Source organism: Branchiostoma floridae, chromosome 12, assembly GCF_000003815.2.
Source record: "Branchiostoma floridae strain S238N-H82 chromosome 12, Bfl_VNyyK, whole genome shotgun sequence".
NCBI lineage: Eukaryota > Metazoa > Chordata > Leptocardii > Amphioxiformes > Branchiostomatidae > Branchiostoma > Branchiostoma floridae.
The window spans coordinates 7349603-7366625 of NC_049990.1; the positions used below are offsets into that span (position 1 = coordinate 7349603).

At 40.7% G+C, this 17023-nt stretch overlaps 3 protein-coding genes across 3 annotated transcripts in view; 1 reads left to right on the plus strand and 2 right to left on the minus strand.

The window, feature by feature from the left end:
- LOC118427517 (solute carrier family 10 member 6-like) overlaps positions 1–2948 on the plus strand; it is an 8339-nt gene extending 5391 nt beyond the window's left edge. Inside the window, exons 3-4 of the mRNA XM_035837354.1 lie at positions 1148–1352; positions 1661–2948. Coding sequence (XP_035693247.1) covers positions 1148–1352; positions 1661–2107 — 652 coding nt within the window. The 3' untranslated portion in view covers positions 2108–2948. The remainder of the gene's footprint in view (positions 1–1147; positions 1353–1660) is intronic.
- A 54-nt stretch (positions 2949–3002) lies between these two features.
- Positions 3003–10976, minus strand: LOC118428097 (alpha-N-acetylneuraminide alpha-2,8-sialyltransferase-like). The gene is made up of 7 exons (XM_035838067.1): positions 10843–10976; positions 6735–6839; positions 6022–6166; positions 5510–5622; positions 4996–5088; positions 3986–4233; positions 3003–3252 (listed from the first exon to the last, which is right to left on the minus strand). Exons 1-7 carry the CDS (start codon positions 10974–10976, stop codon positions 3035–3037), a joined length of 1056 nt encoding a protein of 351 aa, XP_035693960.1. The 3' UTR covers positions 3003–3034.
- Positions 10977–14396: 3420 nt separating this feature from the next.
- The window catches only part of LOC118427209 (unconventional myosin-VIIa-like), a 41467-nt gene continuing 38840 nt past the window's right edge, over positions 14397–17023 (minus strand). Inside the window, exons 40-43 of the mRNA XM_035836848.1 lie at positions 16693–16759; positions 16456–16572; positions 15759–15962; positions 14397–15171 (exon numbers count right to left, since the gene is read on the minus strand). Coding sequence (XP_035692741.1) covers positions 15085–15171; positions 15759–15962; positions 16456–16572; positions 16693–16759 — 475 coding nt within the window. The 3' untranslated portion in view covers positions 14397–15084. The remainder of the gene's footprint in view (positions 15172–15758; positions 15963–16455; positions 16573–16692; positions 16760–17023) is intronic.

Here is a 17023-nt window from a genome sequence, read left to right on the forward strand (position 1 = left end):
ACACTTAATTGGTTAAGGCTTTCCTAACGAACAGAGAGCAAACTGTAGTGGTAGAAGGGAAGGCCTCAGCTCCAGTTAAAGTAGCGTCTGGAGTTCCGCAAGGAACTGTCCTGGGACCATTGCTCTTCCTCTTGTACATAAACGACTTGCCAGACCAGCTCGATTCAAGTGTGAGGTTGTTCGCAGATGACTGCCTGTTATATGTAGAGCTCTCTACAAAGGAAGATTCACTACTTCTCCAGAAAGATCTGAACACCCTGGAAGAATGGCAAAGGAAATGGCTTATGCAGTTCAATCCGGATAAATGTTATATCATGCACATAACAAACAAACGAACCCCAACTGTATCCCCCTACCAGTTCTGTGGTCAGACATTAGCAACCACAAAAACCCACCCATACCTCGGTGTTACATTAACAACTGGACTGAAGTGGGGTGTCCATGTTAACAAAATAACAACCAAGGCTAAACAGACACTGGGAGTAATCAAACGCAACTTGTGGGCATGCCCAGCCAGGGTAAAATCACTTGCATACACGTCACTGGTAAGACCAAATCTTGAATATGCTGCAACAGTATGGGATCCGTATACTAAGAAAGACAAAGATAAACTGGAAAGGGTACAGAACCAAGCTGCCAGATTCTGTACAAACAACTACAGCAGAGATGCTAGTGTTACCAAAATGAAAACAGATCTGCAGTGGACATCACTTGAAGACAGGAGGAAAATGTCCAGACTTTGTATGATGTACAAAATGACCAATAAACTGGTGGACGTACCGACTGATAAGTATCTAACACCAGCTCAAAAACGAACTAGAAACAGTCATACTTTCAAGTACCAGAGTTACCAACCTAGGATTGATGTGTTCAAAAATTCCTATTTCCCCAGAACTATTGTAGAGTGGAATATGTTATCACCAAGCACAGTAGGGGCGTCTTCTCTGGATAGTTTCAGAGAACACTTGCATATAGATGTGCAAAAGTTAGGTGTGATGAGTCGTTCAGTGTAATATAACCAGCTGCTGCCGCGCCGCGTGCCTGCGAAGCTGGTGTGTTACGCCGAAGGGCGGTTATACCGGCTATATAGATACAGATACAGATACAGATACATTAAAGGTTTAATTCTTTCTTTTTCCCCTCCCAGTATCTGCATGACGACGGCGTCCACGGCGCTCGCCATGGGCCTGATGCCGCTGTGCCTGTGGTTGTACAGCCAGCCGTGGACCACGCCCGCCTTCGTCATCCCGTACTGGAAGATAGCCGTGACCTTGGTACTGATAGTCGTTCCCGTGGGCCTCGGGGTCTTGCTCAAGTACAAGTCGCCGAAAGGGGCGCTGCTGTTTTTGAAGGTAATTAGTTCTATGGTGCTGTATTTACCTGGCGAATGAGGTCTTTCCTATATCAGTTTGTCTACCTACCAGTCTGTTTGTGCTTCCGACCTTTTTGGACAGTACTAGTATGACTCAAGAGGCTATGAATGGATGGTGAAGATATTTGATCCGAATTTTGCTATATCTAGATCTAAATCTAGATTGGCCTGTGTTTTGCGTTTCCAGAATTTTGTGATACACCCGTGTTTAATAGACTTGAACTTCAGTTTTCAAGGACACTGGGACTATTTACTTATTTATTTGTTTGTTTGTTTGCTTGTTTATAGATTGGCGGATTCTTCGGCTTTTTCATCTTGATTGTTGCAGCGGTGCTTGGCGGATTGACTTACAAGAACATGTGGGTCGGTCCTCCGTCCATCTTCATCATGGCCGTCGTCTTCCCGCTGATTGGCTACGTGTTCGGTTACGTCATCGCCTGGCTGTTCCGGATGGACTCCAAGTGTCGGAAGACGGTCTGCATCGAAACTGGGAACCAGAATATCGGGCTAGCTTTATCCATCCTGAAGCTGACGTTTCCCGCGGAAATTACGGGTGAACTGTTGTTGTTTCCCCTGATGTACGGGGTTTTTCAGGGCATAGAGGCGGTCATTATCATCACGACTTACCAGATCTGGAAGATCAAGTGTAGAAAGCCTGAAGAAAACGACGAAAAGGAGCCAGACTCGGACCCGACAACGTTACTGTTACAGAAACTCATGAAACGTCCCAATTAACTTAGTAGCATATTTAGTCTTTACGCACATTTGTAAATAACGTTATCTTATGAGCCTCAGAAAAATGTGCCTCCGATTACCTCATCAACCCGAGCAAAAACCTGCCGACGCTAGTTCAAAATCGTTTTTTCTTGTTGGACCGGTCCGGAAAAACCGAACCTGAAAATAAATCAGTTGACCGGATGTGGGACCGATTACAAAATGAACAGACTATACAGGCACTACAGTGGCAGACGTGCACATGGTTTGAGGCTTATTGGTCCAAGAAAATAGCAAGAGCGAAGTAGAGGAGAGTTGATAGCCATTTTACGAAGTTTCTACTTGGTCTAACTTATCAGAGGCAGTTAGCGTTGTTTACGTTAAGATAGAATACTCCACCAAAGAGATTAGTAGTGTCAACGTTTGTCAGTGACTGCAGATTGCATTGCCCTAGTTGTAACTTAACTTAACTTAACTTATAACCTTCTCATAGTCATAACGTAACTAATCATAATTTAACTTAATTTGTTATAACTCAACTTGAATTTGGAGTCATCCTTATCCCAAAGAGGAACAATATGTAACTCTGTACAATATGTAACTCTGTACAGTTTTGCACTCGTTCAAACGATCTCTCTTCGATCTGGTATTAATGATGAATATGATTAATGACATGATCTGATTTCTTGTGCCACCAAATCTCATAGGACAAAGAAAGTGGTTCAACTAATATACAATTTCATAAATTAAGATTTCTCTTGCATTATGTCTTTGTTGCTCGTGCCATGAGAAGTGAGTTTATGTACATGACCAAAGAGGACGATAATGGGTACCGTACGGTAATAGGTACCACTTCGTTACTAGATTTCTGTACCATCTAGAATTTGTTCTGTTGTAAGATGAATATGTACAATAAAGGTCTCCCTCAGTGAATATAAAAAAGACTTGTCAAGAACAGGAGTCAGTTCTTAGTTGTATTATTCCCTCTCGGTGTAGCTGTTGAAGTTTTGCGAACTCGTCCGGAAGTTTGTGCATTTTGTGCGGGAGGGCGTTGTCATAGTAATGTTCCGTCAGTGTGACGTTGTGCTTGTCAACATGGAAGGGCCAGAATCCGTACAGGTGGACCTCCCCGCATATAGACAGAGCAGCGCTAGCCAAGAACAGGCCTGTGAGGAAAGACCAATAATTAGTGGGGAAAATTAAAAAGACGTGGTAATCTCTTAGCAGAATAATAGCCTCTAGCAGGATCCGCGGATCGCTGGTCAAATAGTAGAAATTGGACTGATAGAGACTGAATAGTAAGCTAGGGGATTTGGTCGGCCATAGGAGCCAGTACGCTACCCGTCGGTCTATTAGTCCAATTTCTACTATTTGACCAGCGATCCGTCGAGCCTGTTAGAAGAAGCTAGCAGAATCCATTTCCATCGAAAATAGGTGGAGGCAAGGCGAGTTTCTGTCTCGTGAACCGCCGTTGCCATTTGGAACGGTAGATGTCATTAATGAAATGAAATGTTTTTAATTAATCTCCAGGCAGAGTTACCAGTGGCATAAGATAGTATCAAAGCTGGCTAAGGAGTACAGCTTAACAAAGGAAGTAAGACGGGCCGGTGGCCAAACACACTCCTAGGCCGGCTACACTCCTCTGGCAGCTTTTGATACTAGCTTATGCTACAGTAGCCAAACACACTCCGAGGCCATCTTCATTCCTCTGGCATCTTTTGATACCATCTTATGCTACCGTAGGATCTTCTTGGAGATTAGATGTCATATCGCTAATACAGTAGATGCCATATCAGAGCGTATCATAACTCTTGTTGGGGGCTAAGAAAAACGTATAAAACGTACTAATCGTTTTTCTGTATAGGATATCCGCGTGTTTTAATCGAATGAAAATGTTACCTGTAGATATTCTTCTTGCTTTTACCCCGTTGCTCTTCCAATATTTATTCATAGCTAGCATGAACTGGGGGTTCCCGAAAACCACACTGAGTTTGGACTTATATTCCTGTAACGTGGTCTGAACAGCGAAGCTGCGAGATGTGCACATTTTGAAGGAAAACGCCGGCATCCAGACATAAGCACCCCCGTAACGAGATAGAGCCGCCACGAATCTCTCCTTCAAAGTCGTGTTCTTGAGTCCAAGATACCTGAGGGGGGAAGAAGGAGCATTGTTTTTTTCTATTCGCCTTTGGACAGAGATTTTGGACAGACGAGGACAATGTGGCACTGCACTCAATTCAGTAACTTATTTTAACAGTGCCGTATACACAGTACTGGCAAAAGGTAAAGGTTTTTCTTTTACCTCCCCGACCGACGTCAGGTACCCATATTCACACCTGGGTGAAGTGGGGAAGGTCGTGTAAAGTGCCTCTCCCAAGGGCACAATGTCGGGTTGTAATTACCCATTAGGTATAATTGCTAGTTAGTCAAGTAACAACCACCCGAGTGTGCATAAGCATTGGAAGAAAGAAGTTGCTTTGATCGATCTAAAACCTACGGAACGTATATATAGATATGCCCAGCAACCTGCAACGTAACACGCCTAGACTAAGTGATTTATATGATTATGATAGATGATTACATTAATCACTGAAACCAAAAGATAAGATATCCAAACGGTCTTTTCATCATAGTCTTGTAGTCTATAGAGAAAAATAATGACGTGAATTAACACAGAGACATAACGTAGATAGATCTAATACAACATCTGCATCATACTGATGGAAACTTAATAGACATTTTTTCGCCTCGATCTATTATCAATATGCATATCAGTTCGCGCTTCTTGAAATAAAACCAATCCATTTGAGTTATCTTGTTGACTAACAGACAGACACGCGGACAAACAGACATACGCTACCCAAGTTAGAACCTTCTTGGCGAAGGTGTTAACTGCGGACGAAACTCACCTGTCCCTTACTATAGATGGATTCATGGTGACAAGATTTGCTTTGTTCCCAACGTCTGCAACAAATCGCTCGTCTATCGGTGCCATGTTGCATCTGTAAGTGAATCAGGGTATATTAAAGATGGGCTGAATAAAATATATCAGAATACAGAGTAGTGAACGTAACCACTTTGGGGGCCTAATGTTCACAGTAGACGGTTACTACAGACATCGGGAAAAATATAAGGGACCATCAAAAGTGGTCATAATGGCCAAGTGGTCCTTATGCAAAGATGGCCATCACCAGTACTTGTCTGACTGTATATACAACATGAACTGAACGAAACAAGATATTTCATACATTTCAGATATGCCGTTAATTGTTGTCAAAAGACATTGCTGTACCTTGACGTTCGAGACTTCCATGAGACCAAGAATAACATTTCCCTGTTTCAAAATTTTTTGAACCAAAAAAGCTCATTGCTGTAACTTACTATACTATGGTGGTCATCTCTCCCTTTCGTCATAATTCTTACCTGAACACGAAGTCGGCAGAGTCGATCTGTTTCCCACATCCACTACCTTTCAGCAAGCCGCTGTTCCCGACAACAGTACAGCTGGGGAACGTCTTGTACCCAAAAGGCGTTTTCTGAAACATTTCACACAAAAGTTGTTACAAAACGTACATGTCAAGTAGAAACCCGTTCTCCTTCTGTTAATAGAGGGAGCATATGCATGTCATTGCGGTTGCTTTAATTTGGTGTTATGAAAAGTTATATAGACACAACGTTACATATGTAAGCAACTCTAGGGAATACAGTGAGTTTTTGTGTAGACTATGCAGGAATATAAGATTTCGTAGTGGTGAAATATTATTATTTTTATTTCCAAATGTAACCGGTCGTTTCGTCACGTCGCTAATGTACTACAAGTCCTTTCGCTACATGGCAAGTTGTTTCGCTATACGTCAAGTCGTTCCGCTACATTGTTTCGCTACATTACAGGTCATTTCGCTACATGCCAACAGTAGTTTCGCTACATATATTACCTGTGGAAATTTTCTCCATATCTCAGTAGTGACGTTAAGTTTACTTTTGTTTTCCGCGTCGTACTGAATGGTGGTGTTGACACGTGTGTTGGACTGGGTCACCAGTAGGTTCTGACTTCCGTTACAGCACGCCTCAAGTTCGCTCCTGTAATGTCAAGCCTTCGTTAAGATTAAAAGGCAAAATGTAAGGAACTTACGACGGATACATTGCACCGTGTTGATTTGATTATATGGGTGACATATACTTAGTACTACGTTAATATTGAAAAAAAAAATATCGGAAGACGGATACTAGTTTCAAAGGTCAAAGAAGAGGATGTCAAAGACCATGTTCGATACTAACGTTACGGAATTTGCAAATATTAGATTTGAACACAGCCACAATTACAAAAAGGTAGTTCATGTTTCCAAGTGCGCATGCACAGCAAGATAGTACATTGTGGTTAATATGTGGTCACTGCGTGACAGCCCCTGATTTGTAAACAGTTCTCATCTAGACCAGACTCGTTTTGTTTACGTCTCAATGGTCTTCGCCTTTGGCACATTACCCACATTGCATTTCGCTTTGCATACGCATTTGGTACGATCAATATTCTTATTGCTCCTCTTATGTGCTATGCGATTTATCAAGGCTCTATTTCGCAGACGCAAAATATAAACAGAGACAAACCAGCAATATTGCACGTGAAAAATGAAGGAAAACACACACGTACCTGAATATGTCTGCAGCTGTACTGTTGTAGACCCACACAGGTTCTTCGGTCGGTCTTAGTTTTGAAAGGTCGCCTTTGGTTTCTTCAAGAATTTGCTGCACCTTTCTTGAAGTGTCGCGAGAAAAGAAATCGTCATCAGATCGTTGTTAAAATGTAGTAAAAGAAACACATTGATCCATGACTGATTATGATATTCCTTGTACGGAAACTTGACTTCGATTGATCATATCTTCGTCGTTACTTTATCAACACAGAATCAGAATCCACCCTAGGCTTCTCGAGTTTACGCTGTTCACACACAGACACACACACAGGCACACCGAAAACACAACCTTTTGGCGAAGGCAATTATAGTCGCTTTGTGCAATTCTACACATGAACGCTAGGGGGACATGGGGCGACCTTGAGACGGAATGACACCAGGTGTAGTGGTACCTTTTTGCATTTTGCCGCCTTAGCGGCAAAATGCTCTGAGGCCAGAGTAGTCGCCGTTGTGATGTTGAGATGAACGGACCTGTTCTATTCATGCCAAACATTTGTATACCTTCTTAAACTAGCATTTTTTCAACATGGTCGCATTGGCGCAGTGGTAAAATTTACGCATTCTAAACTAATGCACCCGGTTCGAATCCGGGGAGGTATTTTTTTCAACTTTTTTTTTTCTTTTTTACATCCATTAAAATACAAATTTTTACATCCATTAGGCCATACCAATTTAATTTGTTGGTTCTCGGAATCGCCGCTTCTATTTTTCCCAATTTCAAAAAAAAAAATAAAAAAAAAATCCCTGTAACGTTACGGTAACGTTAACGCAAGTTGCTGGACTTGAAACAAACTTTGGTTCAGTTGAAAATAAAAGAACTTCTGAAACTAGTACTGGACTTGCAAAATAACTATCACCTGCTTATGTTCTCCTTTATGTTGTAAATCATCGAAAACCACCCATAGATCGTTAAATTTGTGCTTGAAAAAGACGAAAATGTTGCAGTGGGACAAACAAAATGGCAGCTGCCATATTTGGAAATGGCTTGGCCAATGCTGCCATATTTGGAAATGGCTTGGCCAATGCTGCCATATTTGGAAATGGCTTCATTAATATGGAATGAGTACACTAACGCCCTCAAGCGATTTTTATTCAAACTGCAGCTTTCACAAAGAGAATACAATGATGTTTCAGGCACTATCTATTCTTTGGGGTGAAATTAAGTCAATTTATTGTTCTTGTTGCTACATTAGACATTATACTATGCTGAAAAAGTTTTTCAACCTTCTTAAAGGTTTTTAAAAGTTGTGTGTGTTGAAATACTCTATGTTTTTGTCTTTATTACTAAGCATTATTACAGCAATGTTACTGTGAATACTTAAGCAATACTGATTGCACATAATTTTCCATTTGTATTGCTAAAATTCCACGTAAAGTGTATGACAAAATGCAAATTTTGCATGTAAGTGTAACTGGATCTACCACACATACATGTATACACCAGATTACTATTATTATCATTATATACCATTGGTTCAAGTCTGGAATTACGAACCTGAAACTTTGGACCTGACTGAACCCAGAGTTGTTGCAAGTTTTTTTTTTTCGCCCTGTCACTTCAACTTTTTTCTGAAAAAATCCGAGAACCAACAAATTAAATTGGTATGGCCTTATTATACTAATGAACAATACTTTTGTACAGAACATTAAAACTCACCTTTGCACCTCTTCTACTGCATTTTTCCGCAGTTGGGATGCTTGAATGAACGAACCGTGAGACGTGCGATACTCTGCGTATATGTTTCTTTCTAACTTTCCATAAAATGCCCATACAACATCTATATCACAGAATTACACAAGAACAAACTGATTTTCTCGAAAATAACTGCATACTGGATAACAAAAAGTTTCAGGAAACATATTCATTTTCATATTCCAGGACATAACTCATTTGCATATTTGTGAATCTCTCCATGCGCCCATATCAGGTTTTTTATTCTGTTCTATTTATATGACATTCTAATAACTAGAAAAAAACATTCACACACGCAAACCTTGGCAAAATGCCAGCTTTTTTAAAAGCACTTGTTTTTTTTCAACGAAAGGGCTGACTATGCGTGTTTTGACAACAAGGCTTATATGCGTAATCAAAAGCGCCTAGCAAGGCCAGGTCACGAACGGGTGAAAGGTATGTTTGAACCTTTGTTTATTCATGTACAGTGTTGCAGATCGAAATACACGAGTCGATATCAGTGTGTCAACATCACTTGCCTACAACAAACACTCAGGTGAACGGCAGCTTGTCTTCACAAGATCCACGCATAGGTGGAAAATGTTCAGAAATTTATTGGCCCAAAATAGGTCGTGTGAAGTAGAAGCGCAAACTCCTTTACCTGGTATTTAGAACCGCAGCCAATGCTGAAAATCGCGAATCATCGCCCCTCCCAAACATAAAACCCGACGCTGCTAGAAATCTGCGAAGCTAGGAGGTTAGGTGTGGGACAGAGTGGGCGTGGGAAGTTAAAGAATCATCAGGAGGCGTCCAAAATACACCATGTGCTCATCCAAAAACATGCTGCATGCTACGGATGCTATGCTTGTCGCCTAGGAAAGGAGATGCCACTTATTAATACATTTACAGCAACTAAAGCATGTCCGACAATCGGAACAATCAGCAGTTGATGGGGTCCCCAACATACCAATTAAGGGACATTTTTTCGTCGAGTGAGGAATCCTAAAGCTTTTGATTGCAAGCGCGCCATGGGTTGATCGGCATATTTACTAAGTCAATGCGGATATCAGCAAATTTTAAACACCGTGCAATCCGTGCATATTTGGTTAAGATTAACAACAAGTGATTCAAACAGGCGTACGTTAAACTTATGTGGTGCTGTAAATCATTAACACACCGTATGTCCAGAAAATCGCCTCTTTGCCTTTTTTGTTGACATAAAAGCGGACTTCGGTAGCCAAATATTAAATGTTCATGTTGCGTTGAAAGGTCAATTGAGGACTAGCTAAACCTACAGTGAGGTCATAAACAATTGTTGATAAGGCGTCATAGCGTGGACGAAACTTGAACATTTTCCAGCTGTGTTCACGACTACACATCTACTAAGGCCCCGTTCATGATGCAAAAAATGAAACGGTTCTATCGGTTAGGCCAGCTGAAACGGATAAGTTTTGTCATCATGAACGCATTCAAATGATGCGAAACGACTTGTACCTTGTTGCGGAAAGACTTGCCTTGTTGTGAACTAACGGTTGCGAACTGACATTGTTGCGAAACAAGCTGTTACCATTTTATGTATGTTTACTATGTATTCCGTATGTCCCATGTTGCAATTATTCCTCGGGCAAGAACTTGCAAATAAACTTTCAGTTAATTTGATGTCATGACAGAACCAACCCCCGATGTACAAGGATATGATGAAGCGTTTTTGGTAACAAGACAACTGGATTTTGTGAGACACGCGCTGGGCTATCTCAGATTGACGATAATCTTAGGTCTTAAGTTTATTACAGGAACGTACCTTTATTTCAGAACACGTTTTACAGTCAAGATCGGCTTAATTTCCTCCGGCTACTACGAGGGGTGATCAATAAGTTCTCGGGCCTCACCCAGAAATAATAAACACTACTCAGATTTCGAAGCATAACGTTAGATGTCAAGTATAAAGTCTTTTATGAATGAGTACCAAAGTTCAAATCATTGTGATCATTACTTTACAGGTGACACCCACGGTAACGATAGGTAAGGTAAGGTGTGCGGGTTAACTTGCTCTGCTGTAAATCAGACACCCACTTCTTTCTTGAAATGCGAAGGGAATCCTTATCAAACATTTTGGCAATTTATTGAAGGAATATGTCCACACGAGCAATACATCGCGACCAAACAACAGACATTATGCATCTTAAATTTATCGTCTACAGTAACTGATCTCTAATTAAAACATCTGTCGTGTTGCCTTGATTCATAATCATAAAAAAAAAACATCGAAATATTAGTGACTCGGGTTGCAGCAGGTCTTGTGGTTTACATACTGAAGCCAGTTCAGCCACAAACAGTATAGACAAACACTATTTACCGGTATACGACTGCCATACCGGTTGTGTGTACCTCACCTGTCGAAAGTTAGCTTGTCTGGAGTGCCTCTGTCACTAGTAAGCTCCTGGCTGGGAAGAAAAACGAATTCTTTGAAGATTAGCAGAACATTGAGCGTCATGGACACAACCAAGAGGCATTTGGAGCGCTTCATCCTGACGTTGTATACCGACTCACCACTGTAGCATGTGGTTTGCTGTTTAAGGTGATGTATTGTGATAGGAGCAACAAGACATATTTATAATCGGTGAGGTCACAGAACACACGGTGATCCGGTCCATGCGAGAAGAAAAGTAGTGCGGGGAAGAAAAGGCGGTTACAAATTACAATCTGTCATAGAAATGAATTTCATAATAACAGCTTGGTTCAGTTGGAAGGGAATGGGAGACTATGTGTAAAACAGTAAAACGCAAAAAAAATCGTTTCAATTGGGTTCTCCCCGTGCCCTTTGAATACCACCTAAATTGTAGCCGGAAAATGTGTGTTTCCGGGTATTTGCGTGTGGTCAGCAGTTTAAAGACCTATGGTTTATGGGACTTGGGAAGACGAAAGTAAAGGTGGGCTATTGGCCCCCTGTCTTGGTACTGCAGCAGTACTAAGATTTTTTGTTGTCCTGGACATGCTACAGTCTCAATTTTTGGTAACGGATAGCTTTTGATGTTAGGAAGTGGTTTGGGTCCCTAGTTACTAATGGGCGCTAGTAAAACATTAAGTTAGGCCAGTACAGCACCAATCAAGAACCTTTCCAAACAGCCCCTCCTGTCGTAACGTTTGTTTGAGTACCATTAACATTGTGCCTAATGAGATCTAATGATACTGCGCACAACTACCGGCGACCTTGGTATTTGTCTCCACCCATTCATCCATCATCATCTCGAACTTGCCATACATTGTACCCGTACAATTGTTGTGCAATAAAGATTGATTGATTGATCATCCCGTCGTGCTGGTTGCACGAATGAACATGACTCCACCCGGGAAACAGTAACAAACACTACGTTATCAGTATATACATGTACATATACACCGGGTCTTTAGCTATACTCTCCAAGCAGAGGTTGGTGGGGAAAATCGTGACTTTTTCCATATATATATATATATTTCGACCAGCTGGTGGAGAGGCTGGTATTTAGCTATGCAACAAGAGTGATTTTCTCTGACAAACTGTAGGTAACCTTGTGGCTAATTTTGGCTGTGCATAAGAACTCGTGGTGGGGCCGCGTAGTATTATATTAATTGTGGGGTCGTATGACACAGCTGCAGGGTGCAGGATCCAGAGTAATCTCCAAGCAGATTCGCGGTGGCCCACTATCCTCCTTTGCCGGCTAATTCCTTCCCCAGCTTATGTTACTGTTTTAATGCCACCGGAGGAATCTGCTTGGAGATTAGATTCAGAGTACGAATCCTGTCCTGCTACCGACTTTGTGGCCTTGGGAAAGGCACTTTACACGTCTTTCCTCACTCCACCCAGGGTAATTGGTAATAAATCACTGCCTCCACAGCCCTAAAAGGCTTGGCCGGGGATCGAACTCATGACCTACCGACTGGTAAACACTCTACCCACTCGGCCATTGCACTGGGCGAAATTGTCCTAGGTACGAATCCAGTGTCATGCTACCGATCTTGTGCCCTTGGGAACGGCACCTTACACGACTTTCCTCAATCAACCAAGGTGACAGTAGATCGAGAAAGGCAGTGTCACATAGCTTGTTTTTCGTTTAGCAAATATCCGTGACAGGTACAGCATGCACTGCCACAAATTCCTGTCTGTATACGAAAATAGACATGCGGTGCGTCAGGTAACGTTACAAAAATGCATATTGCGCTGGAATGCTGGTCAAGCAAAGCAGATTTGTACAAAGTATGATATCACAAAAACAAAATTTAGACTGAAATCAACGTAGTCCAACATGCGCGTTGCCGCCAAAGTCCGAGCGAGCCAACGAAATACCAGTGATACAAGGTTGACAGAAAAGTCAGATCAGTGCTTTGAGCTTGGCCAAGGGGAGGGTTGGAGGACAAAACACATTCAGGTTGTCACATGTACATATTTCGTGGAGACGTCAAGGTGTAAATAAAAGTACAATTAACATTTCAACATTTGAAATGTTACAGTACTCGCTTAAAAAGCCTTCGACTCTCAAGTAAAGAACAACAAGCTGAACTCAATGATGCGGTATTTATTGAGACACGTGTGTCAAGAGAAATGTACCCGGACAACTAAAGCATACATGATCCGCTCAATTCAAAACAAGTCAATCTATGACTATTGTAAGTACCATACACTGTATTATTGGATTTTACACGTTCACACTAACAGCGAAGAAATTCCTATTCTACAAGAAAGCAAAACAAAGAATAATTTCGGTTGATTTTTGCTATGTACCAAGCAATGGTTACATACAGATGGCTACCAAGTCCTGCAAACTTAAAAGGATTAATTAAAGGTTTCTTGTGTTGTCCTTATTTGGTACCACGTATTACAATAACAGGCCAGACCATGAAAGCCTGTTCACTGTGTCTGCGAACACAATCGTTTTAACAACATGTACATACCAAATCAAACCCTCTTTTGTTTCTTTGCAGATGAAGATCCTAGATTTGCTATAACAAGAGTATGCTTGGACAATATTTTTGAATACTTTTTGTGTAATCTTTTAACCAAACATGAAGTACACTCATCTTAATATGATATAGATACATATAAAGGAACACCACCTGATCAGACAAGGTTCTATCTTGAACACACTGTTATGTGTCCTGCACTATCAGCTTCCTTGAATCCTACATCATTTTCTTCAAACTGCAAACCTAGATAGTACCTTACTAAGTTATCTAAACCTAGTTCTTAAATATACATAACATTCAATGATTTCAATCCATCAATAATTAATATTTTTTTATTGGAAAAGCTATCTCTAATTTCATGAGGTGTTCCTAAAAGTATACTGTGAAAATAGTATCAATAGCAGCTACATTTGTCATCAAAGTTTAATCTTAATAATAACAAATATTTTATTCACATGAATCCATACCTCCATCTAGCCCTTGCTACATCATGTGCATGGAAACAATCAAAGTATACGTAAGTATTTGCTTGATTTTTTACTATGATTGAAAAGAATCGTTACACCACAAGTTTTCATAGTTTACACCAGCAATTTTGTCCTTAGGTAGTTGAGAGTCTGCTTTAATGCTGAACACAATTCCTTATCCAGCAAACCTTTCACAAATAGACCTTATTATTGACTGTTGTTAGCTTGTTCTCCTACTAGTAGAGATTGTAACGAGTTTGCTAATGTTTTGGCATTCCATAGTTTCTTACCCACCTGGCAATGTGTGTCGGGTTGCATAGGTTGTGTATTGTCTAAGGTTGTGTGTACTATCTTAGGTTGACATCTTAAAACTAAAAAGACAGTGCGAAGGAAACTATTTTTCCAATCTTGTTAAGTACATGTATAACCAAAACTATTTGTTCATTGTCATACAGGTTCTCAATTTGACATTTCTTTCAGACATTTTACTTCGGTACTTTCTTATAAGTTGTGAGAGTTTTGACAAGTAATAAGGGAACTGTTGTATCTTGTAATCACTAAAATATTACACTTGTCCCAAAACATAAGATTTCAGAATAACAAGATGATGTTAAGAAAGTAACACTGGATGAAGAGTTTTGCTTACTTGTGTCTTATCCATTATATTGAAACAGAAAACATCATTTCAAAGCTCAAAATATACAGATCTCTTTTGATCAGTCACCTGGTAGGTCTTTTCTAATGCAGGAAATGAAATAAAAAACCACTGCATTTGACAATCATGTCCATTCATATTAATAACTCACAAACAACAGTCTAGTATACAATATTATTGACAATCCATTCTATAGTACAGAAAAGACAAGAAATAATCATGTAAAATAGATTTGCTAAGATATTGATTTTTAGACCTAATTCGTTCTTTAAAATCATTCAAATATGAGGAAGAATAGTGTAAGCTAAATCTTTAACATGAAGTTTATCAAATCATTTGTGATATAAACCAAAATGGAATAGCCCACAGTATTTTCTATGAAGGATCTCTTGAATATCTCTTATGGTGAGGACAGCAAGGCAAGTCAACCTTAACTTTGGTCTAGTACATGACATGTATGATCAAATAACCTTGCCTCATCTCTATCTGCTACTGTAAAAAGTCGTAGGTTTGCTTCACCTAAAGTTTGGACTTTACTGTAATGCTAAAGGTGCTCCTTGAACTTTGACCTTTCACCTTCTGCTGTCCCTGCGCTGTCTGTTCATGGTGGTGAGCATCAGGCTGATGTAAGAGGTCAGAAGGTCGTCCATCTTGTAACCCTGTTTGTGCGACATCATGCAAGATATTGGTTTTAAGTCCAGTACATGTAACACAGTGACAACGCTCCTTTAATTCACTACAAACATGGACAGGTATTTGAAAAGTACAATATGACAATGTACAGCCATCCTCGCATGCCAGGCCCACAGCATGTTTACTAGTATGTAACAGTGGAGTTCAAGCACTGCCAAACCGACCATGCCAAATGGTTCTAACCCTTTTGGCATAGTGGTTTGCGTTTGTGGTCTGATGGCCCAGTTTTGGCGCGGGTTCGAATCCCGGGAGTCAGGATTTTGTTTCTGTCTGTTTCTATTCTTCTTACATATATGTCAAGGAACAACCCTGGTGTACTGGCCTATGGGAGTATGATCTGTCCTTCTCACTGCATTTAAGTGATGGCTATTCATCAGCCAATCAGAAACCCTCCCTCCTTTTGTTGGAGGGAAAGCTACAATCAGGTTGCCTCTTTGGTCTAGTCCTTGACTTCATTGGCAGGCAGCTTTTCATGGCTATGAATAAATTTACTGTTAGTGTACAGTAACAGTTAATAAAAATAAAGAAGAAGAGTGTAGAAAGAGCCACTGACCAGTGAAGTCTCACACAACAGCTTGCTGCCCCGGACCAGGTTCCCGATGGTCATGTGGAAGTAGGTGTTTCCGCTGCTCCAGTTGGAGATCTTGGTGAAGGGGTGCGTCACCAGGCTTTCCTTCGTCTTCGGGTCGATCAGGCTCACCCCGTGTTTGTTGATGGCAATCAGAAGGATCTCTGGGTAGTTAGGTTCCGTAGTTTGCTGTTGGAGATCAAGGGTAAAGCAATGGTCAAAGGCTGACTTACATACGAATCATATCAAGGAGAACAAGTTGTTAATTAAGATACCATACCTCAGAAGGAAGGCCTGAGGGAGGCTGGTATGTTCAACAGTTGAACATACTAGCCTCTACCAGGCCTTACTATGCGGTACAGATCGTAGAATTTTGTAAAAAAAGGGAATAATTGGTTAGGAGAGTCAGTCAAAGGTTAACATTCCCTCTTCCAAAACTGCACCGGTAAATAAAGTAAATTGAATTAAAAATGTAACATCTAGCCAAAAACGCCAACTGCTGGACCTAACCCCTGACCTCTTGATCCCTACCAGCAAAGTCACATGGTTAGGCTACCAGACAGGTCAAGTCAAGGCATCCATCTTCAAGTCAAGCGCTCTATCTATAATCAAGACTGTATAAAGTAAACATTGAAGTAAACGTGTCCCTTTATAATAGAAGGAGGTATGAGGTGACATCTACCTTGACCTCGAAGAAGGCAGAGCCAAAAGTGGACCACCGGTAGATGATCTTAAGGAACGATAGTTTGGCGTCTTCCCTCGTCTTGCCAGCATGTTTGTTGTAGGCAGCGACGATTTGCTGTAAACAACAACACAAGAAGAGCTCAATTAGTCAATCAATATTTCAGGATAGGACTTTCAAAGCAAAGAACTGTAATATAATGCTTTTAGATCATAACAATTTCAATAATCCACCCACCCTTTTCCAGTCGTCTGGGGACATGCTCCGTATCAAGTCCTGGGGAGCCAGTTCTCTCAGCATCTTCCTACAACAGCAAGATTTTAAAGGATGACACGTGACCAAAAATTCTTAAAATTAGAAATTGTTTTTTGCTTTAGCATGAAAGCTCGTCTTTGTTGGCACAATCCATGTTGGAGTTTATAACTGTCATTCAACATGAACTATGATTCTTTACTAGAGTCAGTGTCCCTAGGTCTCATGCTCAGAGTAATTAAATCACCACTCCTGATAAAGGTTGATGGATGTGCGATCAAAAATTCAAGGTAAGCAATTTGTTCGTGTTGAATGA